The sequence below is a fragment of the Phyllostomus hastatus genome, unplaced genomic scaffold, assembly GCF_019186645.2.
Source record: "Phyllostomus hastatus isolate PE091 unplaced genomic scaffold, TTU_PhHast_1.1 phas_contig_210, whole genome shotgun sequence".
Classification (NCBI taxonomy): Eukaryota; Metazoa; Chordata; class Mammalia; order Chiroptera; family Phyllostomidae; genus Phyllostomus; species Phyllostomus hastatus.
In genome coordinates this window covers 25,938,691-25,963,693 of record NW_025333737.1, presented here as the reverse complement: position 1 = coordinate 25,963,693, position 25,003 = coordinate 25,938,691, and the positions used below count along the sequence as shown (strand labels likewise).

General features: G+C 56.9%; 2 protein-coding genes across 2 annotated transcripts in view; both read left to right on the top strand.

Annotated features, from left to right (window-relative positions):
- The window catches only part of ITGA3 (integrin subunit alpha 3), a 29,416-nt gene extending 24,707 nt beyond the window's left edge, over positions 1-4,709 (top strand). Inside the window, exons 24-26 of the mRNA XM_045836332.1 lie at positions 1,963-2,088; positions 2,466-2,606; positions 3,341-4,709. Of these exons, the coding sequence (XP_045692288.1) occupies positions 1,963-2,088; positions 2,466-2,576 (237 nt within the window). The 3' untranslated portion in view covers positions 2,577-2,606; positions 3,341-4,709. The remainder of the gene's footprint in view (positions 1-1,962; positions 2,089-2,465; positions 2,607-3,340) is intronic.
- Positions 4,710-8,497: 3,788 nt separating this feature from the next.
- On the top strand, positions 8,498-24,898 carry PDK2 (pyruvate dehydrogenase kinase 2). Its single transcript, XM_045836835.1, has 11 exons — positions 8,498-8,743; positions 10,560-10,701; positions 19,841-19,912; positions 20,242-20,426; positions 20,700-20,789; positions 20,960-21,037; positions 21,942-22,018; positions 22,171-22,269; positions 22,459-22,566; positions 23,136-23,249; positions 23,780-24,898. Exons 1-11 carry the CDS (start codon positions 8,626-8,628, stop codon positions 23,918-23,920), a joined length of 1,224 nt encoding a protein of 407 aa, XP_045692791.1. The 5' UTR covers positions 8,498-8,625; the 3' UTR covers positions 23,921-24,898.
- Positions 24,899-25,003: the final 105 nt, after the last annotated feature.

The following is a 25,003-nucleotide window of genomic DNA, read 5'->3' as shown; positions in this document are numbered from 1 at the left end:
AGCACCTAGGGCAAAGTATGGATGCATGTTTCACACACAAAGGGCAACATAAAAACAAACAGGCATTGCACCTATTGCAAAACACAAACGTTTTACTCAATAGTAAAGAAATAAAAATGACAGCAACAAGACTTTTTTATCCTATCAGGCTGGCAAATATGAGAGAGAGTGATGCCGTCTGGTGCTGATGAGGTGGGAAGAAATGCTTTTGATTGGAGCGTACGTTGATGGATTCTTTTTGGAGACCAATTTGTCAATATCTATTAACATATTCCAGATGCCCATTTCCTTTGACCAGCACATATCAGTGTACCTTAAGGAGCTAATAGGACATATGTGAACATAAATATAAATATAAATATATGGGGATATTTCAAAACGTTTGTAATGGCATAAAGTTGGAAACAATGTAAGTGTTTTTTGGTGGATTGGTTCAATAAATTATGGTATATATCTAAATGACTATACAGATAGCAGAAGAGATTAGGTTGATCTTTATTAATTGGCATCCAAAGATAATGATGTTAAGTGAAAAGGGAAGCAGGTTGCCGAACAGTGTGTGCAGTATACATAGATCCCATTTATGTGGAAGAAAAAAGTATATATTTAACATATGCATTAACAATATGGAGAGAGCCCTGGCTGGTGTGGCTCAGTGGACTGAGTGCTGGCCTGCAAACAAAGGGTCGTGGTTTGATTCCCAGTCAGGGCACATGCCTGGGTTGTGGGCCAGGTCCCCAGTGGGGGGCGTGTGAGAGGCAACCGATTGATTCGATGTTTCCCTCTCTTTCTCCCTCCCTTCCCCTGTCTAAAAATAAAATAAATAAAATCTTTTAAAAAATATGGAGAGAGATTCACTAATATGTTGAAGATAGTTATTTCTCAGGAGTAAAATTACTAGCAATCTGATTTTCTTTAATGTATTTGTATTTTAGCACTGGCTGGTGTGGCTCAGTGGATTGAGTGCTGGCCTGTGAACCAAAGGGTCACCAGTTTGATTCCAAAGGGCCTCTCACACCCCACCTACCAGGGACCTGGCCCGAAACCCTGGCTCGTGCCCTGACTGGGAATTAAACCTGCAACCCTTTGTTCGCAGGCCCTCGATCAATCCACTGAGCCACACCAGCCAGGGCAAACATCTGTATTTTATGAAATAGCAATCAAAGTAATTTTAAAGAAATGATCATGACTAGTCAGGAAGAACTTTCTATCTGTATATAAAGTACATCATAATACAAGTACCATATAAATATATTTCATATATATCTCCATTGTAGAGGAAGAAAAAAAGTAGCGCTATACATTATGTGTTCTTTATTTTCTCATAAATATTTATGGACTGCTTGCTGTGCTCCAAGCATTGCTCAAAGCAGTTCACTCATGTTAAGTCATTTAATCCTCCCAGCAACCTACTAGGTAGGTATTATTATACAAATCCCCCTTTTACAGGTGAACAGAGAGGTTAAGCAATTTACCCAAGGAAACACAGCTAGTGAATAGCACAGCTGGGACTTGAACACAGATAGTCTGGCTCCAGAGTACATGCGTTTGGCCACTTGGTTACATATTATGAAGCAGGCATTATGATCCTCTTATCAGAGACCATGAAGTGAAGATTCAGAGAGGTGAAAGTTCGAGTCAGAGAAAGTTCGAAAGTCAGAGAGGTACTTGTTCGAGGTCACACAGCTGGTCAGGAGTGGAGCTGGTACCCAATCCTGGGGGTGTGGGTCACAAACCCAGGTTCCAGGCTGCCTCTCAGGTCTGAGGCTGCTCCTTCGGAGAAACAGAGGATGGATTGATCTACTGCTGCCAGTGGTCAGACAGGCGCTCTTTCCAGTCCCTGAGTACCGCCTACCGGCGGCAGGTCAAACAGCAGTGCTGGAGACCGGGCCGGGACAGGAAGGAAGGCCGTGGGGTCTCCGGTGGCAGACACAGGGCTGAGCCCCTTCTCACCCCCTCCAGTTCTCGGTGGACATTGACTCTGAGCTGGTGGAGGAGCTGCCCGCTGAGATCGAGCTGTGGCTGGTGCTCGTGTCTGTGGGCGCCGGGCTGCTGCTGCTGGGGATCATCATCCTCCTGCTGTGGAAGGTCAGGACCCGGCCCCCGCCTGGACTCCTGCTTTGGGACCTCCTGCCGGCAGACCCTCAGCCACTCGCCCTTCCTCCCGTTCCTCACATCCACCCCCCACCCTTCTCCCATGTCCTCCCACCTTCTCCCCAGCTTTTAGTCTCACCCCCTGCCCATCGTCACCTCACCCACTGGGATGCTTCCGCCCGGGTTGATGGGGGGACCTGCAGGCTGCAAAGGGGAATCCAGGAGCTCTGGCTCCTGGCCACACCACCCATCTGGGGCTGGAACCCAGGCCTCCAGGCTCCCCAGCCCTAAGCCCCAGTCCATGAGTGTTGCTGGCAAGGACCCCCGGCAGCTCCCCCTGATGGCCCCTCCCCGCCTCCTCCCCTCCGTAGTGCGGCTTCTTCAAGCGAGCCCGCACTCGCGCCCTGTATGAAGCTAAGAGGCAGAAGGCGGAGATGAAGAGCCAGCCGTCAGAGACAGAGAGGCTGACGGAGGACTACTGAGGGGGCGGCCCCTGCCCCCATCCCACCTGGGTAACGTGGCCTCTGGGCCCTCTTTCCTGAGCCCCCCAGCTGGCTGGGGCCTCTCACTCTGTCCTGTCTGCTCCTCCTCCTTCATGGGACCTCTCTGCACCTCACTCTGTCCCCAGAGAGCACCACCACCCCAAAGAGCAGGCCGCTCCGTCTGCTTCCCCTCCACACCCTGCGAGCTCAGGGTGTCTTCTCTGACCAGCCTCCCCACGGAGCTCCTCAAGGACTTAGGAGCCCCAGAGGCAGCCATAAAACCCTCCCCATGCTTTCTGGGAACTGGAAAGTGTTAGGACCGAGGCTAGACCCCATCTCTGTCGTTCACAAGGCAAATTTCCGGAGTGCTTCTACACCCCCATTCCCACCTCCAGAGAAGGAGGGGACTCGTAGAGTCCTTCCTCCTGGGAACCCCCACCAGGGTGAACCCCCACCAGGGTGAAACCGACCCCTCCCCACACGGGTCAGGATAGATCACCACCCATCCTCGCCATCCCATCAGCCACCTCAGCGGCTGCCCCTACCTCCACCCGCCTCCCTGTCTCCTCTCGGCCTTCCTCAGCTCCTCCTTCCTCTGGGGACTGGCATGCAGAACCTCGTCCTCGTCTCAGGCATGTGTCTGCATTAGGGGTCCTGGCTTTGAGGACCTCTGGGGGCGGGGGGAGAGGAAGGGGCTGGGCTTATCCTCCCACGGGCTCCAGAGCCAGACGCTGATGTCTTTCCCCTTCTCCCCCCACCTCCAGTGTGACTTCTTTAAGCGGACCCGCTATTACCAGATCATGCCCAAGTACCATGCGGTGCGGATCCGGGAGGAGGAACGCTACCCACCTCCGGGGGGGACCCTGCCCCCCAAGAAGCACTGGGTGACCAGCTGGCAGACATGGGATCAATACTACTGACGTCCTCCCAGATCCCACCCCTGCGCCCCCAGTGTCCCCTTCTTCTGTTTATCATAAGTTATGCCCCGACAGCCCACGGGGCCACTGCCTTTGGCTGGCACCAGTAGGCTCCGGCGTACACACCTCTCCGAGTACATGCACAGGCCCCCCGGCCATGGGCTTCCCCCTGCAGAAGGGCTGGGGCCGTGGCCCTCGCTATGCTGAGCATACCGCAGCCCCGTGTGTCGGACACGTGTGGACAAATGTGGGTCCCAGTCTTTGTGGACTGCGCTTGTGCCCCACAGATGGTGTGTGGACATGCGTGTCCCCGCCGTTGCCTATGCCAAAACCAAGCCAAAGGGCCTCTGCCAGAGCCAGGAGGAAAAGGCCTCCAAAGTGGCGACACCTCTCCCATTTACACTGGCCCCATCTTGAGCCACAGTCACTGGATGGACTCTGCTCTCGGGATGAAACTACTGACACGGAAGAGCCCTCCAGGCCTCCAGCTGCAGTTCCCGGCGCCCATGCCGGAGGACAGGGGTGGGGGTCTGCCTGAGTTTGCCCGGGACCTGGCCTGCTCAGACTCGAGAGCAGAATGAACTAGGAAGAAGGCCCCCAGGGCGATCTTGTGCCATGGATCACTGCGAAGCCTCTGTCCGCAGCCATAGCATGCACTAGCAGGGAATGCAGCCTAAAAGAGCAAACCGCGGGACAGCCGGGACACGCCGCCCTGGGAGCGCCCTGGGAGCGCAGTGGAATCCTCACCGGAGGAGGGGACCGGTCCTGGGCAGAGGAGATGTTGGAAGGACACAGCGGAAATACCACTGCTCACCTACCACTATCCTCCTGGCCTCTGGAAGGCCTGGAGAGACCCCCAGGAGACCACAGAGGGAGCGACACTTGAATGTAGGACAGGGAGGGAGCCCTGTCCCTGCCCTGTTGGCCAAACTCCACTCTCTCCCCACCCACCATGGGTTAGAAGCCTAGAAGTGGGATTCTTGGCTGTCCTTGGCTTTCATCACCAACTGGCTCTGCCTTCTCCCCAATGGGCAGAGTCCCGAGGCCCATTCTAGACGTTGAAGCTGGTTCCAGAAACCCTCTCCTGCCCGCTGCCTGCTGGCGGGCCTCCTGCCCCTTCCACGGTACTGTAGCAGGGGAGCTCCCTCCCCCCCTCGTGCCTTCTTTGTATATAGGCTTCTCACATCAGCCAATAAACAGCCCCCCCCCGTTTGTATGCACTGCATCTGCCTCCACCCCTGCGCCCCTCACCAGCCTTGTTCTTTCTGATGGCTAAGGAGCCCCAGGTGCACAAAGCCTGATGCGGGGCGCTTGGAGCTGGGGAGGGTGGAGATCTAGGGCGCAGACACTGGCCCCTGCCCTCGGGGAGGCCCCAGTCTGAGGGCTGGTCATAGACAGAACTGAAATGCAGAACATGGGATGAGGGGAGAGACCTGAGTAGACTGGATGGAATCAAAAGTGGCTTCTCGGTGGCCAGCGAGCTGGCTCTGGGGAAGGAGGAGGGGAGAGGGTGATATGCAGGGTTGGGAAGAGGCAGGGAGCTGCTTGCTGCAGCAGCGGAGTTCTGCATAGCGGTGGAGGAAGACTGGGTGCAGGGGTGGGCCGCCGAGAGTCCCAGCCTGGGGGCTGAATTCTGGTAAGAACCGGCTCTTCTGCCTCACATTTTCCGCCACCACCTACAGGTATCCTGGTGAGTAGATAGTTAATCATAAGGTGACCGAGTGACTCTAGCTGGAAGGTCCCAAAGGTCACAGTTCTGTTCCCCAGCCTCCACGCAGCAGTGCCTGGAGCCCTAGTCCCCAGGAAACTCCCGCAGGGGAGCCTCAGTTGTGAGCCCACGGAGCCACCCCCACCCCCCAGCATTGGCTCAAGCTCTCTATTTCCTCCTCTGTGCTGAGGTTGTCCCCTCCAGGCCTAGGGAATGGGGCAGGGCTGCTATTCCCATGACTTCATCCTAAACAGTGGCAGCAGGTCCTTCTGTTAATTTTCCCCAAGGCTGTGACCTTTGGCAAGATTTTATTACCCAGAGACGTCTAGAGACAGGTCTTCAATTAAGCTGCTCCGAGAGAGCCCGCAGACCCAGGCCAGTCTCCCGGGAGCTGCTCCTGCTGTCTGCCTGGGTATCTCCCAGCCCTCCTCGATGTGGCCTCCGCCTGTGCTCTACCCCCTTCAGGAGAGCCCACCTCGCACAGAGTCATGGGCCCAGCGGCCCACTCCTCTTGCCATGCTGGGATCTGCTCCTCCCCGGGTTGGCTGATGGTGGAACGCCCAGTTCCTCTAGGAAAGGAAAACCTCAGCCCCCACCCAGAGCTCTCAAAACCAGTCATAGCAGGTCTTGGTCTGTTTTCCAGAATCTGTGTTACTCACTTGGTCAGCAACAACATTACATGTAGGTCATCAAAGTCCAGCTCTGGCTGTGCCAGCTCCGTCCAGTTCTTCCCAGCCACCTTCTCTTAAGAAAAAGGTGAGATCTATATATATCCCTCTGGCCAGCCTCAGAGGCCCAGCCCCGGTCTCCCATGAGCAGCTGTGTGGATGAGCACACTGTCACACACGCACGTACACATGTTCTCTCGTGAGAATACGTATTCATTTTTGGATTTGATGTCTCTAGGCTTTTATGCAAAAAAACATTATGGCAGACATGCAACGACGCCCACTTCCTACAACAGGACCCTCTGCGACGCCGAGCTGCTCGAGTTCCTGGAGCTGCGGCACCTCCCGGCTGTCCCAGAAGAGGGTCTTGGCTCTCGTATCACCGAAAGGCCTGTGCTGAGACAAAGCTTCTGTTGGTCTGAGTCCCAACCCATGTTGTACATGTAGCCGGGAACTTGGGGTTGCAGAGGTGATGCTGGTTCCCTCGGCATCACCTAGCCTGGCTGACCAATCCAGCACACCGCACCACTTCTGTTACCACCCTGCAGCGATCCCCGCAGAAGGAATTGTAGTCAAAGCACAGGGCCCACATCACAGAAGTCCAGCTCTAAGGGGAGGATCCTGGGAAACCTCTGTCCCTCTCCCACACCTGGCCTCTGAGATGACTGCCTTTTCCTTGTCACTTTAGTTTTGACAGTGATAGTAGTAGTAACTGCCATTTATTGGTTGTTTACTATGAGCCAGGCACATGGCTGGGCTTTTATATATAGTATCCTATCTACTCTTCGGGGCAACTTCAAGACTGCACTCACCAACATCACTGATGATCCAACTGCTAGCTGGAGGGATGTTTGGTGGTCCTCCTGATACCTCTATGGCATGTCTCCATGGTGACCCCAACTCTTTTTTTTTTTACCTTCTTTGCCCTTCTCTGTGCTGGGTGCAGTGCCTGGTGCTGGAACAGTGCAGTGAATAAGACAGACACAGCCCTGCCCTCCTGGAGCTCAAAGTCTAGTGGGGCAGATAGATCAGTCGGCAACTAATTACGATTCAGGGTGATAAGAGCTACAATGGTGCTGAGTTCAAGAGGTCTAAGGAACTCTTGGAGGGAGCCCATAACCCAGGCCAGTAGGGTCAGGGACCTGAAGAATGGGAAGCTGAAGGTGAGGTAAAAGAATGATCCAGAAAGGAGAGACAGCATTTTGCAATAGCTTGGAGGTTGGAGGCTGACTCAAGGCAGTGGAGAAGTATGGCCTGCAGCTGAGCAGGAGAACACGGAGAAATGAGGCTGGAGAGTTAAGCCAAAGCAGATCGTGTGAGAACTTGAAAGGCTCCAGTAAAAAGTGGACAGTCACAGAGAGAGAGAGAGAGAGAGAGAGAGAGAGAGAGAGAGAGGTGGGAGGAGAGGAGAGGAGAGAGGAGTCACTGAAAAGCTGTCAGCAAGGGAAGTCAACAAGTTCCAATTTGCTGTTTACTTGCTTCCCTCATAGATAAGATGGAGATACTAATAGCACTGTAAAGCTGTCTGGAGAATTAAATGAGAACACGCACCAGTGCCTGGCACATAGGTTATTATTCATTCAAAGTCTCTTCCATGTGAAGCCTTGAACATAGCTCAGTGTTGTCTGTAATCACATTCTGTTATAACGATTCGTCTGATTATTTACTTATGCAGCTATTTCCAAAATAAGAAATGACAGGATCGAGGGAAGAGACCGTGCCTTAACCCTGTGCGTGTTGCCTGCTCCCAGCACAAAGCCTAGCACGCATTAGGATCTTGGCAAGTGCGGGCGGCGGAGGACTCAACAGTGAAACAGCAAAAACAGCAAAAGGGAGTCAGAGGACGAGACATACCACGTCCGACCGCAAGAGGGCGCACTACGCCCCTACCAAAGAGCAGGTGCGGCTGGGGAAAAGGGGACTCCCAGGCCTTCAGCACAAATCACCTTTTAGGACCTTTTTCTAAGGGAGCCCAGTGAGGAGAAGGTTGCTTTCTCAAGTCAGAGGAGCTAGGGAATAATAAAAGGTGTTTTGAAAACTGCACTCGTAGCACTGATGGTAGAGGCTCGCTCCACCTTCCTTTGTGAGTGGATCTAGTGGAATGAGTGGGCTGAGTCTGTATGAGAGAGTACATGGGCTTGCATCCTGATCCTGAATCCTGAGCAAGTTAGAAACGTTCATAGTCACTGTCATCCGCACTGGGAACCCACTGAAGCAGAGCAGGTAGGGGACCAGGACAGGTGACACAGGACCCTCTGGGAGCACAGGGATTCTTTGAAAGCTACCAGGACAATTGAAGGGAAGGCAAGTGATGGAGATTCGGGGAGGGAGCGAGGAAAGGAAGAAGCGTTGAAGCAGGATGAATAATAATAGGCTTCTGGAAGGGAGGGGTTAACTCGGTTGGACCCCTGGCAGGAGGGAAGAGGGCGGAGTGAGCCGAGGGGGCGGGGCTCTCCGCGCGGTCTCAAGAAAACAACAGGCCTCCTCCAGCCAACCCCGGTGAACGGGGTGGGCCGGGGGAAGCCACGTGCCGGAGCGGGAGGCTATAGGCTGTCCCAGAGTTGTTTGTGAGCGGCCATTGGTGGCGTCAGGGAGCCGCCTCCAGCCGATTGGCCAGGTCTTGGAGGACGGCCAGGGCCGGGAGGGGAGGAGGCGGTGAAACCGCTAGGCCGGGCGAGGCTGGGCCGAGCCGAGGCGAGCGCGAGAGCCACCTGCACGGGGACAGGAGCCCGAACTCGAGCCGCGGTTCCGCCACCATGCGCTGGATCCGCGCGCTGTTGAAGAATGCGTCCCTGGCAGGGGCGCCCAAGTACATCGAGCATTTCAGCAAGTTCTCCCCCTCCCCGCTGTCCATGAAGCAGTTTCTGGACTTCGGTATGGAGTGGGCAGGGGGCGGCTGGACGCCGGGCCCCGCGGGGGCTTGGGTGGGGCGAATGTAGGGATCTCGGCCTAGAAGGATGAAGGGAGAAGTCACAAGGAAGGGTTGCTTGGAGGGGAACAGGCAGGAAAGGGTTACCAGGGAGGAAAGGAGCCCTGGGCCTGAAAGGGTTTGGGGTACCCGGGCTGTAGAAACTCTCCACTGGACTATTAATGGGAAGAAATGAGGGGCATTGCATGGGAGCTTTCTGAGGTGTCTTCCTAGGCTTCGTGAGAGTAAGGGGCAGCGAAGTGGTGATACTAAGGGCAGGAAGGGAGAAGGATGTGTCCAGGCATAACGGGTCCTGTGGACTCTTAAGAGTGGGAGACTGAGGAAGTGGGGGGATTGCTGGTGGGAGTAACAAGGCTGCCTTGGAGGTGCAGCCCCCTGGCAGGAGACCTGGGCTGGGCCCCCAAGGGGTCAGTTGGAGAAAATGCACCCAGGAGAGAGGCACTGACCAGGACACCTCCACCCATTGAAGGAGCCAGCCCCCAGCTGTCACAGTGGGCAAGGACACTTGAAGATCAAATTCCCTCAGTCCTGACTGCTTTTCCTCAGCTGGGCAGGGGCCCAGGGCATCATGAGATGGAGTCAGGTGGCTTGTACCCACCCTCGACTGCCCCTGGGTTCCTCGGCCAGGATCACCCACCATCAGCATCCTGGGGGTGGCTCTGGAGCAGGAGCAAGGATGTGCCAGTCAGTGTGGTGACTGAAACAGACATTGTGTGCGCCCTGTCTGTCCACGTGCTATTTTCATAGTGCCACGAGGGGATTAGGAGGGGATGCCCAGGACTCTCCAGAGTTGAGGAGACAGCATCTGGCTCAAGTTACGGCTGCGTCATTGATGGGAGGGGGCAGGGAGGCGGCTGCCGGGACACAGAGTACCTGTTTCCCTGGCCTTGGCGGCCTGCCTTCTGCCCTGTTTGAGCTGCCCCCATGTAGGAAAGCCTCTTGTGCCCACTCCTAGCAGCTGATTAGTCCAGATTGGGTGGACCCCAATTACAGAAATGTCACAGCTGGGAGGGGCTCACAGTGGAGTTTCGTCCACTTATAGCACCGTGGGGGATACTGAGACTTTTAGAAGGATGGTGACATGTCCTGGGTGACAGGGTTGGAAACAGAACCTGGACTAGAACCTAAGTGTCCTGACGCTGGCCTGTGGCCTCATTCAATCCATCACCCTCTTCATCCTGAAGCCAGGCCAAGGACCAAGCTATGTGGGTTGCCATCCTTTGGCCCTGTCTGCCTCTCGGGTGGGTGGGTATTAATACAGGGCGGGCAGCTCTACCATGGGCATCAAGACCAGCCTGGATGAAGATGGGCAGGGCCAGAGATGATGCTGAGAGCCTGCAGCTGCGGTGGTCCAGGGCTTAGCTCCCCTCGACCAGCACCCAGCCCTGGGGAGGGATGGATTTCCCAGGCTGCTCTGCCCTCCTGGATCAACTCCCCCAAATGGGGGTGTCTGCTGGATGGGAAACAAAGAGAAGAAGTGAGGTGACTTAGGGCCTGGGAGTGGCCCTGCCCCCTAGAGCTGCGGGAAAGTGGGGTTCAGCTGGGAGTAAGGAGAGGATGCAACTCCCCAAAGGGTTAGACTGGGTGATGGAGAGGTCAGAACATTTCGGGGCCTCGCTGCCTGCTCTGTGCCCCCCGGTCACTTCTCCTCTGAACCCTCAGGCAATGAAGGATTTTATCAACCTGACCCCTGAGATGTCCTCTGGCTTTGATGGTTTGCAGCTATGTGGGCTCACCCCTCTCCCCCCTCCCCCCCACCAGGGTCCAGTAATGCCTGTGAGAAAACCTCATTCACCTTCCTCCGGCAAGAGCTGCCTGTGCGCCTGGCCAACATCATGAAAGAGATCAACCTGCTTCCTGACCGGGTGCTGAGCACACCCTCAGTACAGCTGGTGCAGAGCTGGTGAGACCCCTGGCTAGGTCCCCACACCTCCCACTCCATCGCCAGAGGCCCTGGGCTCAGAGATGGAGGCTCCATGCTCCCAGCAGCCTTGACGGAGGCGGGGGACAGAGGGGAGGCACAGGACTTCGGGAGGTTTGACTCAAAGTCACGCAAAATGCTAGGCCAGAGCAGTCACACTCCTTAGCCTTGTGTCTGGGGGACGGCCCCACACTCACTGCCCTCCTTTCTGTAGAAACCCCGGATCCGCCTAGAAAATCATTCTCACAGCCAAAACCCCAAAGCAGGCTCAGGTCAGCCCATTCGCCCTCAGCCCTGGTCCCGAAAACCCAGCTTCTGTGGGGTAATATTTACCTGAGGCAACTTTATGGGAAACAGAGAACCAGGAAGAAGCAAATCTTCAAACGTTACCATCCTGCCTACGGGTCAGACCGTTTTGGACGTCAGAAAGCACTCAGATAGACAGAGGACCCACGCCCAAAGGGTTTCCGAGGGCAAAGATCAGACGTTTATGGCACACAGCGGCAGTAGTGGAGGGAAATTCTCAGTAAAGCTCACTGCAGAGCTCTGTCCAGGGTTAAGTAACTGGATGACAAGAGCCCATGCCAGTCATATGAAAAGCAAACACATTCGCTCTGTAACTGGGCATGCTCGTGGCTAAACGTGGTCAGCCCTTAGCAGCACCTGTGCAGAAATCTCTTCCTGGTTCTGGCCGTAGTGGGTGTGGCCTGGCTGGGTTTCCTTCTGGGCTCGGGACTCCACTCCGCCTCTGAGCCCAAGGGCAGACTGGGGGAGCCTGCGATCTCCGATCTCCGAGGGAGAGTAAGAGAAGGCGCAGTAAGTGCTGCATGGACAGTGGTAGGAGCAGTGAGCTGCCGAAGAGTTAGTTTTATTTAAATTAAGAATAAAAGCATTATTTAAAGGTAACATTGATTGGGGTTTTTCCGCCTCAGCGAGGAAGTGTAGCACGTTCACTTTGACATTTGGAAAACAAAGGAAAGCAGAGAGAAGAGAACGCCAGCCACTACCAGCCGAACACTGTTAAGGCTCCGTAAGGTTTTGTTGGTGCTCTTCCAGCATTTTTTCTGTGTGCAGATCTGTATACGCACGGCATGCTGATTAAATGAGATATGGGAGGGAGAGCGTTTTGCATGCAGTGAGTGTTAGTTGGACCAGAAAGTCTCGGGGAAGCTGACACGGATATGAAATGCGTAGGGGAGGCCACGTGTCCCTGGGCCTGACAGGGTGCCTCGGTGAGCCAGACCGAGAAGGAAGGGCAGGGCATTCCGGGCCAGAGGAACTGCGTGTGCGGAGGCGTGGAGGCAGGACAGTGCCCAGCCAGGGCATCGGAGAGCTTGCTTCGTGGATATGGTGCGATAAGGGAAAGCTGTGGAGGTGGGGCTGGGGGGCAGAGATGATCTTCATGTGGCCCAACCAGGTCACCCCTCGCTGAGCCCTGTCCCTCACAGGTGCAAGACCTCCACGCTCACCAGCTTTCCCCACCGGGGGGCGGTGTGGCAGTCGTGGGGAGGAGACAGAAGGTGCCATCTGTTCTCCCTGCCGCTTCTCTGTTTCTGTCCGGTTGATGGACGTGGCTGCCTCTCCAGCTGGTCCCTGACTCCAGGACATGGCCTCTCAGGCTCCTCCGCGCACAGAGCCTTCCTGGGAGAACCAGGGGACTGCGGGGAGGGTGGGGCGGGGAGCTGCTGGACCGCCCATGATGTCCCTCAGCCCCCGCAAAGTCCCTTCCTGGAAATGTTCCACATGTGGGGGCTCGGCCTGACTTACTCCTCTCTTGGTAATGCCAGCCAGCAGCAGGAGGGAGCGGAGTTAGACAAGAGAGGGCACTTCCCAGTGGGAGACTCTGCTTGGAGGAGAACAGGCGAAGGGATTGCTGGAGTGTCTGACCCACTGAAGAGACAGCCGGCCGGCATTGTTTCCAGAATGGGCATCCGCTGCAGCCAGAGAGACCGAGGTGTGGGGGAAGGAGGGACTGCCTGACAGGGACGAGGCGGCTGCCCTGAGAGAGTGCAGGCCTCCTTCTGCAGGAGACGCCTGGCCAGCTTGGGCGATGGAGGCAGTGGAGGGGGGCAGAGTGTGCACGCGAGGAGGAAGATGACCTGCTCGGGAGTCTGGCAGGAGGGCCTTGGCTCAGAGTCTGATGAATAAGGAACAAAACCTCCCCTTTGGAAAATGGGAAGGTCCTATACGACTGCCAGTAGGGGTGGTTCATAGTCAGTATGGGGTAATAGCTAATGCAGTTTCTGCTCAGCTGGGGAGGGGCGCTGGGTGGGAGCCACTTCCAGCAAGTGGAGAATTCCTGCTTGTAAATGAACCTGATAAGTTACCTCAGCCGGACAAACTTGGCGTAGGGAGACCCTCTTTTAGAAGTGACTGGAAGGTGGTGGGAAGCCCTGGGTGTGGCATCGGCATGCTTGATTTTGAGGCTTTGCTTTGCTGCTTGGACCCTGAGTCCTTGGCCAACCGTGTGGCCTCTGCGAGCCTCGGTCTCCTCGTCTGTAAAATGGGGATCCGGGCTGTTTGCAAGGTCCCAATGCCACCGCTTGATGTGAAAGTGCCGGGAAGTCTCTAAACACAAGGGACGTCCCCAGCATCACTTCTGGGCTGCAGCACCTCCAGGCCGGAGGTCGAGCAGAAGTTCTCTTTGACAGTGTCCGAGCAAACACACCTGGAGGGCCTGCTGCGCATCAGAAACCGTCAGGTGTGGCCACGTATTAACTATTTCACCTTCACAGCAGCCTGAGGGAGCAGGCCTCGCTGTTATCCCCGTTTTATAGATGAGTGACCGGGGTTCGGAGGGATTAAGAGCCTTGTCTGAGATCACTCGGAGAGCCTGCGGGGGCGGGATTCCAGCCCAGGCTGTGTGTGAGCCGGAGGGCAAGGCCGAGCGCTGCGTGCTGGGGCAGTGGCCTGGAGTCAGAGACCCCGCTCACAGGTCCGCGGGAAAGCAGGACTCACATCACAGAACTTCGTGTGATGGTAGGTGTCGCTGGGGCATGGAAGGGGTGACTTTGACTCCCTCTAGGAGCGAGAGACAGCCTGAGGGAGGGTGTGGACCTGGTGGGGATGCGCATCTGAGGGAGTGTTGTGGAGTAGAAACCAGTGACAGCGAGTCACTCCTGTCACCAATAAGAGTGTTTGTAGGGGTCATAGGGAGAGGGTGGGGGGCCATATCACATGGTCGGCACCTTCTTAGGAATCTTCTTGCCTGCCAGCTAGAGGTATGGACCCCAGCCCCCCCAAGGGAGGACCCCCGCCCCACCCTGCAGGAGCGAGCCCTTGCCCTTAGAAAGAATAACCAGCAGCACACAGGCTCCCAGCGTCCAGAGCCCGCTCCGCCAGGCACAGAGCTGGGATTTCAGCCAAACCCTCCCATTGGCTCCCTCGGCCGCTGCTTACACAATCAGAGTGGAGACGGGCAACGTGCATCGCCTCCGCCGAGTGCCGACTGCCGTGGACCCCATTCTACACATGGGGACCTGAGCGGCTCAGGGGCCTCTTCAGGGCCCAGTCAGCTGCGGGGCACAGGTGTGCCTGGCTCAGGGCCCCCTTCTGCCCTTCCACACCACCCTTCTGCAGGGTGGCTTCCAGATGCAGGACACATCTGTCACCTCTCCCCTTCTGGCACGGCCATTGCCCGATCCACATCCTCGTCCCAGTGGCTGTGGACACTAGTGCATGGTGCACACACACTCACGTACACCCGTGGACACACAGATTACGCACACGCCTCCAGTCACTCAACGCTCCCTCCTGCGTCCATACGAGCCTCTGCACACCTCCTCCCCACAGTGCTTGCTCATTCCAGCATTCCTACACACACACACACACACACACACACACACACACACACACACGCATGCCCACACTCACTCCTCCTCCTCCTTCCCGGCATTCCACCCCTCCCGCCTCCCCAGTCCAGGGCTCTGGACTGGCTCGAAAGCCTCAAAAGGCAGGGTTTAGGGGCTGGGGCGGGTGGAGCTCCAGATCTCACCAAGGGAGTCTTGGGAGGCCTTGCTTACTGCAGGGTTGGCCAGCCCAGGCCTTCCCCACGCACGCATGTACAGTGTCAGGGCCCTGCTGCCTGCTCTGCCTTCCCAGGGCACGTAAACCTGAAGTGACTCATCTGTCATTGCGCCACTGCTCCCGGGCCTCCCGTGTCCGAGGGCTGTTCTTTCTCTGGCCCTCCACGGGCTGTGCTGCCCAGTCAGTGTAGCTCCAGCCCCAGGGACTGTCCCCTTATGGCCATGATCTGGCCCTTAGCCTTGGGTGTGCCAGACCCTTGGCAGGGCTTCAGGCCAGGACTGGGGTCCCCTGGGAGAATCCTTCTCATCCTCTGCTCCCCCTTCCTAGCGGACACCAAGAACTACTCCCCTGCAGGCATGGCCCTGTGAGGGAGCTGGGCCAGGACCCTAAACCCTGCTTCGCAGCCCCGGAGCCTGAGGCCGGGGGCTGGCAGCTCTCCCCATACCTGCACCGGCGGGCACTGCCCGCTGCCAGTCCACCCTGGTGCCCTTTGCTGCACTTCCCTGGCCATGTGACCGGGCCCTGTTTCTGTCCTCTCGGGTTCACTAGGCAGACACGGAGGGGTGGTGCTGGCAGCCAGAGCAGTTACACACACACACCCTTGGGTGCTGGGACTTTGACCCCACCCCGCTCCCTGCACCTGGCCAAGCATCACCGAGCTGGGCGGGGCCTCCTGGCTCCTACCCCTCTCTCTCTGCCTGCCCTCTGGGTCTCGGGAAGGGGTTCTGGGACCCCTGCTCTCCAGCTGGTCTGCTTGCCTTTCTCTCTCTACTTGCCCCCAGCATTGCACACTTGTAGGTCCTCCCCCCAAATCCCCTCTCCCTCCAAGAATCACATGAGCACAAGCTTTATCCTGGGCAGGATCAGGGAACAAGGCATCAGAGTCACACATGCCTGAGAGAGAGAATCCTCACTTTACAGGGTAACTTCCTCATCTGTAAACTGGGGCTACCAGTAGCACCCACCTTACAGGGTAATGGTGGAGGTGGAAGTGGGGGAGCACGGAGCAGTGCCCTGGCACAGGGCCAGTGCCCAGGAAATGCTGCCTGCCATGACCATCAGCATCAGTGTCACTGTTGGGGGCCAGCGCAGACGGGGAACAGTTGGCCCTGTGCTGTGGACCTGACATCAGACAGACCTGGGTTTGAATCCCGGCACAGCTGCTGACTCTGTGGCCTGGGGCCTATCCCCTGCCCTCTCGGAGCTGGTCGCCTTGTCTGCAGAAAGGGGAGTATACTGCAGGTCCTCGGAAACCATTGCTTCATTCTGTGTCATTTCACTATGACATGGGTGAGATGCTGTAGGAATTCAACTCTTGTTTACCTCAGTCAGCCTGTGGTAAACTGGTTTTGCTATCATGTTTTGCTTAAAGTCACAGACAATGTAACCACGTTAAGTGAAGACTTACTGGGCTGTACGCTCATCAAGACGACCCATCAAGAGGACCCGGAGATGAGCAGCCCAGGGTAGATTCTGAGACAGGTGGGCACTGATGGATACTATGTAACTATTGGCTGTCATTATTCTCCAGGAGGCGAGGCTCTGGGAGTGCCACTGTGTCTGCTGGGGCTGCAGGGAAGGGGGGGGTGCTGCCGAGGGGAACCCGATCTCGCCTGCTCTCTGGGCTTCCCCCATCAGTGAGTGTGCTGCCCCCTGTCAGGGGCAGGGCGCACCAGGACTGGGACAGCACTGTTCCCGACACCAATGGCTGTCTGGAGCACGATGGATAAAACACGGCATGATTCACCGGTCAAGACGGAGGCGTAGTTAGACATGTGCTTCGCCTCCTTGCACAACCACAGAAAGAATTACAACTAGAGCTCAAAACAAATTAACACCCGGAACCGTCAGAATATTGAGCTGTATGGAAGTCCAGACACAGCCAAGGATTTAAAGAAGACACGTTCATCCAGATGGGTAGGAGGGGCGGAGTCATGGCGGGAGGCAGAGAGGGGCGGAGACTGTGTGTGGCAGAGGCGGGATGGATGATCCCATATCCGTGTATGGTGGGTAAATATCAGGAGAGAGACCTTGGGAGCAAGCAATCCCAGCCCCAAGCTAGAAGAAGAAACTGACAGATTTTTAGGAGACTTGGCTTAAAGGGCCCGCGCAGGCTTAGAACATATGCGAACCCACCCACTCCGGGATCCACCAGCAGGGCAACAGCTGGAAGTGTGCCAGTCGCATATGGAAAGTGGGCGAAGTGACTGGAAATGGTGTGAGTGCCGGGCACACCTCCAGAAGCCAGGCAGCGGCACTGTCCCCTCTCCACGTCCTCCCCACACACAGAGCCGTACAGTGGTGAAGCAGGTTGCTCCACCCTGACGATGACCTAAGGCTCCACCCCACACACTTTGCAGGTGTCTTTTCTACAACAGGCCACGCTACTAAGACAAGGAGTCAAAGCAGCTCTGCCTAATACACAGAAACAAACACAGGGAGGCTGCCAAGTTGAGGACACAAAGAAATATGGCCCAGATGAAAGAACAGAACAAAGCCCCAGGATAAAGAACTGAACAAGATGGAGATAACCGAGCTTCAGATGCCGAGTTCAAAACACTGGTGGTCAGGATGCTCAAAGACCTCATTGAGTGTGGCAGCAACACAGAGGAAGAAATGAAGGTCACACTAAGTGAAATAAAAATCTACAGGGAACCATCAGTGGAGGGGGGGGAAGCCGGGATTCAAATCAACGATTTGGAACATGAGGAAGAAATAAGTATTCAACCAGAACAGCAAGGAGAAAAAAGAATTTTTTAGAAAATGAGGATAGTATAAGGACCCTCTGGGACATTTCCAAACCTACCAACTTCTGAATCATAGGGATGCGAGAAGGAGAAGAGGAAGAGCAAGAACTTGAAAACTTACTTGAAAAAATCATGAAAGAAAACTTCCCTCATTTGGTGAAGGAAATAGACATACAAGTCCCGGAGGTATAGAGAATCCCAAACGAATTGGACCCAAAGAGGACCACATCAAGACACATCATAATCAAAATGCCAAAGGTTAAAGATAAGGAGAGAATCTTAAGAGCAGCAAGAGAAAAGCAGAGAGTTACCTACAAAGGAGTTCTCGTAAGACTGTCAGCTGATTTCTCGAAAGAAACTTTGTAGGCAAGAAAGGACTGGCAAGAAGTATTCAAAGTGATGAAAAGCAAGGACCTACCACCTAGATCACTCTACCCAGCAAAGCTATCATTTAGAATGGAAGGGCCGGTAAAGTGCTTCCAGGACAAAGTAAAGCTGGAGGAGTTCATCATCACCAAGCCCTTATCATATGAAATGTTAAAGGGACTTTCTTAAGAAAAAGAAGATCAAAACTATGAACATTAAAATGGCAACACATTTACAACTATCAACAACTGAATCTGAAAAAAACAAACTAAGCAAGCAACCAGAACAGAAACAGAATCACAGAAATGGAGATCATTTGGAGGTTTATCAGCTGGGAGCGGGAAGGGGGAGAATGGAAGAAAAGGTGCAGGGATTAAGAAGCATAAATGGAAGGTACAAAATAGACACGGGATGTTGAGAACAGTATAGGAAATGGAGAAGCCAAAAAACTTACATGCATGACCCATGGACATGAACTAAGGGGGCGAGGATTGCTGGAGGGAAAGGCGGGTACCAGGTGGAGGGAGGCAAAGGGGGGGAAATTGGGACAACTGTAATAGCATAATTGATAAGTATATTAGAAAAGAATAAAACATGGTATGATTCAGAGCCTGTGCCCAGTACAGTCAGAAGGAAGGTGTCACATGCCACCTGGGGACTCAGAGGATGCACTCAGCTGTTGACAATGTTTGAGCCACCATTCATAACAAGAGCAAACTTTTAGAGAGTGCTCACTATGTACTAGGCACTGTGCTGCTGATCACATTCAGTCCTCACCGAAAAGCAGCGATAGCAATAAGCCTAAAACCCTCCCTTTTCCTGATGAGGAAACTCGGGCCCAGAGAGGTTCCATGACTTACCCAGGGCCACACAGCTCAAGGTGGAAGAGGGAGGACTGGGGCCCAGCAGAGCCAGCTCCAAAACGAGCTCTCTCACCCTCTTCTCTCCTGTTTTAAGCAAGAGAGGGTAGGGCCTTTTCTAGGGAGACTGGTAAGCCCCAGGGGCCATCCCTGCTCAGGGCTGCAGGCAGCCGCTTCTTCCTATTGTCTCAAGTGTTTCTGCCCCAGAGGCTCAGCTCTCCGGCCTTCTGCAGTAGAACAAGCTGCAAGCTGGGTGTGTTAGCAGGGAAGGGCGGGTGTCCTGGCTCAGGGGGGCGGAGGCATGGCTCTAGGTTGTTACCACCAGCTGCATGGGTAGGCCTGACTCCCTTGCAGAAGGTAGCCTCCTGCTGTCCGAGAGTCAGGGCTTCCCAGCACTCCCTTTGGTTGGCCCGCCCTTTTCTAGACCCTGACCGGGCCTACCGCAGGAGGGGCACAGGGGGCGTGCCTATCCCCACTGGGTCCTTTGGAGTAGAGCAGCCCTCAGGCCTGTCAGAGCTGGGCCTGCCCACCCCACCCCAGGTCCTTCCTGCCTGCCATTTAACCCAGTGCCCTAGGCAGATGGCACAACTCCGGTGTCCAGCCCAAACCCGCCCCGTCCGGAGTCAGGGGTGTGGCCTGCCATCCTCCTCCCTGAGCCTCTGCTCTGCGGGAGCCCTGGGCTGGCCACACTGCCCACTGTGCGCAGCAGCCTGTCGGGCAGACAGTGAGATCTGTCTCCCTGATGGCGCTCAGGGAGGTAGAGTGACTTGCCTCGACCTTCTCTCACTGCTGGCCCTCAGTCAAGTGTCCCCTGCCCCATCTGGGCCTGTCTGCTCCTCCGAGACCCCATGGATGGCGTGGTCTGCAAGGCCCTTCTAAGACTCCCATTCTGGGATTCCAAAGCCAGGGCACTCTAAGGGGATGACCACATTGGAGGTTTTCTTGCATACCTCGCTGTGTCGTCAGGGAGACCCACACACAGATGGCGGAGAGGGAGAGAATTTGTGTGCAGCTTGTGATCAGCCGGTGCAGCTCTGGGTGGTGCCCACAGGAGGGGCACAGCTGAGTCAGGTGGGCAGGGGGCCCGCTCAGAGCTGAGGCCATGTCTCCCTCTGCCCCTAGGTATGTCCAGAGTCTCCTGGACATCATGGAGTTCCTGGACAAGGACCCAGAGGACCATCATACCCTGAACCAGTGAGTGAGGGCCCTGGTTGGGGACAGGAGGGCAGGTGCACACGAGTGGCATCTGTGATCCCAGTCCCAGGGGCAGAGGTGCCAGCACCATGAAAGAAATGACCCCTGCCCCTGGGGAGCCCCCCAGCTCTCAGGCAGGCAGTGGGAGAGTCAAGGTGGGCTTGGAGCGGGGACAGGGGGAATGGGGTGGGTGCTATGTGATCGTCTTTCGGTTGGGAAGGGTCGAGTGGGTGAAGACACTGTGCAGAGGGGGTCAGAAGTGGAAGAGAGTTCGAGGGGTGTCCCCAGGACTGGGCCTGGGTAGGGGCCGACGTCTGCCCTCCCCCCAGGTTCACCGAGGCCCTGGTCACCATCCGGAACCGCCACAATGACGTGGTGCCCACCATGGCGCAGGGCGTGCTGGAGTACAAGGACGCCTACGGCGACGACCCCGTGTCCAACCAGAACATCCAGTACTTCCTGGACCGCTTCTACCTCAGCCGCATCTCCATCCGCATGCTCATCAACCAGCACAGTGAGCCGGCGGGCGGCCCCCACAGTCACCGCTTTCACTGTTTACAGAACGCGAGACGGCGTCCCCTCTTTAAAAAGTGTTCAGTGTGGTGGACACAAAACTCTCCTTGGAGGGGTCAGGGTTAGAGGAGAGAGCGGGAGGGTGGGGAGGGGGTGCCACTCAGGGTCAGAGGCGTTAGGAATAGAGGTGGAGGGGGAGAGCCCCGGGGGGAGGCGGGGGAAGAGCAGGACGGGCTCTGCACCCCCGGCGGCAGCACCCTCCTTCCCGCCGCAGCCCTGATCTTTGACGGCAGCACCAACCCGGCCCACCCCAAACACATCGGCAGCATTGACCCCAACTGCAACATCTCCGAGGTGGTGAAAGGTAAGCGGTCCCAGGCGTGCCCGGCTGGAAGGCGGCCCATTCTTCAGCGGGCGGGCGTGGGCCTTGTCCCCCTGGGCTTACTGTGGGTGATGCCTAGTGGTGCTGCCGAGAGGACCACGTGCCGGTGGGCCTCCCCATCCCCTGAGTGGCTGGCCTCTCTCTCCTCCTAGATGCCTATGACATGGCCAAGCTCCTGTGTGACAAGTATTACATGGCCTCACCTGACCTGGAGATCCAAGAGATCAATGGTGAGCGAGCAGGGCTGTGTGTGTGTGTCTGTCTGACAGTTAGACAGGTAGGCGCCCGCCTGTCCCAGCTGCACCTCTGTATTACATTGTGTGAATTACAAGGGACCAAGACTGACGGGCAGAGATAGGCCACTTTCTAGACTTGAGTTTCTAAGGGGGTAGGGCTGAATGTGGTGTATCTTTCTGTCCCCACCGCCCAGCACAGGGCTTGAGAGTCCTTCACTCACCGATCCTCGGCACTTTTATCGAGCTTCTGCTGCCCACAAAGCTCTGTGCCAGACACCAGGAAGAAACGGTCCCTACCACGAAGAAACCCCAGACTAGTGTGATTCCCGGGGAGCCGGAGCCTGGGGGCGGAATCCCCTGTGCAGTCCCCCTGCCCGCTCCCCGCAGGGCGCAGGAGCTCTCCAGGGGATGCTAGTGTCCAGGTGAAGGGTAGTAGGCTGGATGGAGTACAGACAGATCCTGCTGGAATGTGTGAATGGTGAATAGATGGGTGGGTAAACAGGGGATGAATGGAAGCGTGGATATGGACCCTGAGTGGATAGGTAGGTGGTGAGGATAGATGTCTGAACAGGTGCTTACACTGAAGGACCATTGGATGTTTGAGTGGACACTGGATAGGCAGGTAGCGGAGTTAATGGATGTTGAATAGACATGATGAGTGGGTAGATGGACGCACGGATGGACATTGTGTAATGGACAGTGGACATTGTATAGTGGATAGATGGGCGATGGGCCCTGAGTGAGTGCGTAAGTGGAGCAGTGAGTGCTGGGTGGACGGATGAGCCGGTGGACAGCTGACAGGTGGTGGCTGAGAGCTGGGTGCCAGCTGCTGAGTGAGTGAGTGCCGATCGGCGACCTCCTGACAATCTCCTGATCATTGGCCTTGACTTCCCGGCAGCATCCAACTCCAAACAGCCAATTCACATGGTTTATGTCCCGTCCCACCTCTACCACATGCTTTTTGAGCTCTTCAAGGTGAGGAGGCCGGGGATGGCGCTTTGTGGTGGGGTGGTGGTGGGGGGCAGCCCCCGGTGGGGTCTTTGTGGCTTTGTGGTGGCTTGGGGTGGGGACGGGGCAGTCAAGGCTGGGCTTCTCTCACTCTCCTCTCTTACCCCTTCCCTCCCCAGAATGCCATGCGAGCGACTGTGGAAAGTCATGAGTCTAGCCTCGTTCTCCCACCGGTCAAGGTCATGGTGGCCTTGGGTGAGGAGGATCTGTCCATCAAAGTATGTGGCCCTGGACTTCGGAGGCCAGAGAGCAGTGGTGGGGGTTGGTGGTGGGGCTTCCCTCCTGCCAGGAGATGGACTCTGGAGGACCCTGGGGGTTAGGAAACCCAGGAGAAGGTCAAGGGGCTGAGGGCGGAGCTACGTGGCATGCGGGTCTGGAGAGCCCCTGACGCGTCTCTTCTCCCCCAGATGAGTGACCGCGGCGGGGGTGTCCCCCTGAGGAAGATCGAACAGCTCTTCAGCTACATGTACTCCACAGCACCCACCCCCCAGCCCGGCACCGGGGGGACCCCGCTGGTGAGGCGGCTTCCTTCCAACTCCCTTCCTGCCTCCTGCAGGGTGCCCACCTGTCTCTTCGTCTCTTCTTTTCCAATTGTCACTCTTCCCCGTCTCTTGCTTCCTTCTCTCCTGTGGTCTCTTCATTCTCACGTGGCCGTGCGATGTCAGTCGCCTTGCCCAGCCTGCCCCACCTGTCTGGGGTGGGGGGTCTGTCTCTGACCTTCCCTTAGCTCTCCCCCTCTCCCCTCACAAAGTCCCTGATCATTGTTCACTAACATCTCCCTGTCCGTGCACCGGGGAGTAGAGCTGGGTCTGGGAGGTTGAGACTCAGAGGAGCCCGTGACCCGCCCGGACGCCCTCTCCCTGCCCTGCTAACTCCCCCCACCCCGACTGTGCCTCCTCAGCTTGCCTCCCTCCCCCCGACTGACCTCCCTCATCCCAGGGCTCCCCTCTTGCCTCAGAGCCTTCCCTCCTGGTGTCCTCTCACCCTGCCCTGCATGGTTCTGGGAACCCCCTGCACTCCATTCAGCGTACCCACCACTGCAGCACCAGCCTCCTCATCATGCTCCCTCCCTGCCCCCCCGCAGGCTGGCTTCGGGTACGGACTCCCCATTTCCCGCCTCTACGCCAAGTACTTCCAGGGGGACCTGCAGCTCTTCTCCATGGAAGGCTTCGGGACGGACGCCGTCATCTATCTCAAGGTGAGGGGCCCGGCCCTCGGCCAGCAGGGCTTGCTGACGGGTCAGGCAGGTTTGGCCTGCTGACAGATCTCTTTGCCGTCCCTGTGGCCCTTCCCCGATTCCAGACCGAGACTCAGAGCAGAGCTGCAGGCCCCAGGCCCCAGGCACTCCGGGGTTGGCAGGCACCGTCAGGGAGCTCACAGTCCGTGACTGAGACCCCTGTTCCGGGAACCCAGAGGGAAGGGGGAACCGTAGAGAATCTGTCACTCAGCTCAGGAGGAGATGCAGGCCCGGAGTTGGTGACCTGCAGGAACGCACCGCCCAGCCTCCTTGCTCTCCCTCCTTGACCCTTTAAGTGAGCAGCCGCCTTGAGTGGGCGGGAGCAAGACTCAGAGGGACAGGCCCTTTTGAGGGCCTTCCTGGGTCAAGGTTGGGAGTCTCAGCCAGGGTCTCGCAGTCAGAGGTTGCCGCAGCCCACCTGGGGGCCAGGGTGGCGTGCTGGGTGGGCAAAGCACAGGGCTGTGGGAGAGGCTGAGCCTGCTGCTCCCCAGGCCCTGTCCACGGACTCGGTGGAGCGCCTGCCCGTCTACAACAAGTCAGCCTGGCGCCACTACCAGACCATCCAGGAGGCGGGCGACTGGTGTGTGCCCAGCACGGAGCCCAAGAACACGTCCACGTACCGTGTCAGCTAGGAGTCGCTCCGCTCTTCCGCAGCTGCGAGGATGGACTGCCTGCCGACTCTGGGACCAGCCGCCGTGGTTACCCTCCCCACCCCACCCCAGGTGGGGGAGACTCCCCCTGGTGACCAGCTTCTGTCTCTGTGGAAGTCACTGCAGTGACCAGTCGGTGTTGGCCCCTAAGTGCCAATCTGTGTCTCTGTGGAGGTCCTCAGGTGGTCTCCCCAGTGTCCAATCTGTGTGAGCAGCCCCTGAGGGTCGGGGGATGTCTCCACCCTGCTGAGGTGGCCCAGAGATACGTTTCCACGGCAGTCCCCCTCTCTGAGACCAGCGCTGCCACTCTTCTGCCAGGGGTCCTGGGTCCCCCTCACTGCCCTCCACAGCCTGGTCTTCCAAACAGATGCCCCTACTTGCCTTACTCCCTTAGTGTGCCCAGGTACCCCAGGTACCCCAGCCCCGGTCCCATGCCAGTGTTAGTTACAGAGGCGCTCGGCGGGTGGGGAAAGGCATTGCACCCTTGGGCCCCAGGCAGGGACCTGGAGTGCCAGCCTCTCCCTCCTTGACCTCTGAACTTCAGGTCAAGATTAGGAGGGAGGGGGCAGTTCTTACCAGGACCTCACCCTTAAAGTGGAGGAACCTCGGAGGACCCAGAGGTACGCGCCCAGCCAGGCTGCTTGCAGCCCCGCAGGCGGCCCCCGCAGTGTGTCTGCAGCCCCCCAAGCCCTTCCAAGAATGTCCTCACGTGCACACACCCGCCTGCCCACCTCACATCCCCACCATCCACCTGAGCCCCAGACCCCATTTCCCACTGTGCCCGGACACGTGCGTGCATGGGGGGCCCTCTCCCTAGAATGCTTTGTGTACATAGCTAGTTTTATAGCCCCGAGTGCCCCCGTCCCTCCCCTTAGCACACAGGGGGGTTGAAGCTGTGTGCCCCTCCCAGTGGCTGTGATGGTGACAGTGACATCCACAGTAAAGAGGAGAGCCAATGAGCATTTGGCCTGGCTGCCTTCCTGGGGGTGGGGAGATCCACGACAAAAGACCAATGTAAGCGGACCACAGTCCCCGTGACCAGCGTGTGACCCGTGCGTGCTCCAG

Coding starts and splice junctions, on each gene's coding strand:
- PDK2 (XM_045836835.1), top strand. CDS start 8,626: ATGCGCTGGATCCGCGCGCTGTTGAAGAATGCGTCCCTGGCAGGGGCG. Junction 19,913..20,241: donor GACCATCATACCCTGAACCA/GTGAGTGAGGGC, acceptor CCCTCCCCCCAG/GTTCACCGAGGCCCTGGTCA. Junction 20,427..20,699: donor CATGCTCATCAACCAGCACA/GTGAGCCGGCGG, acceptor TTCCCGCCGCAG/CCCTGATCTTTGACGGCAGC.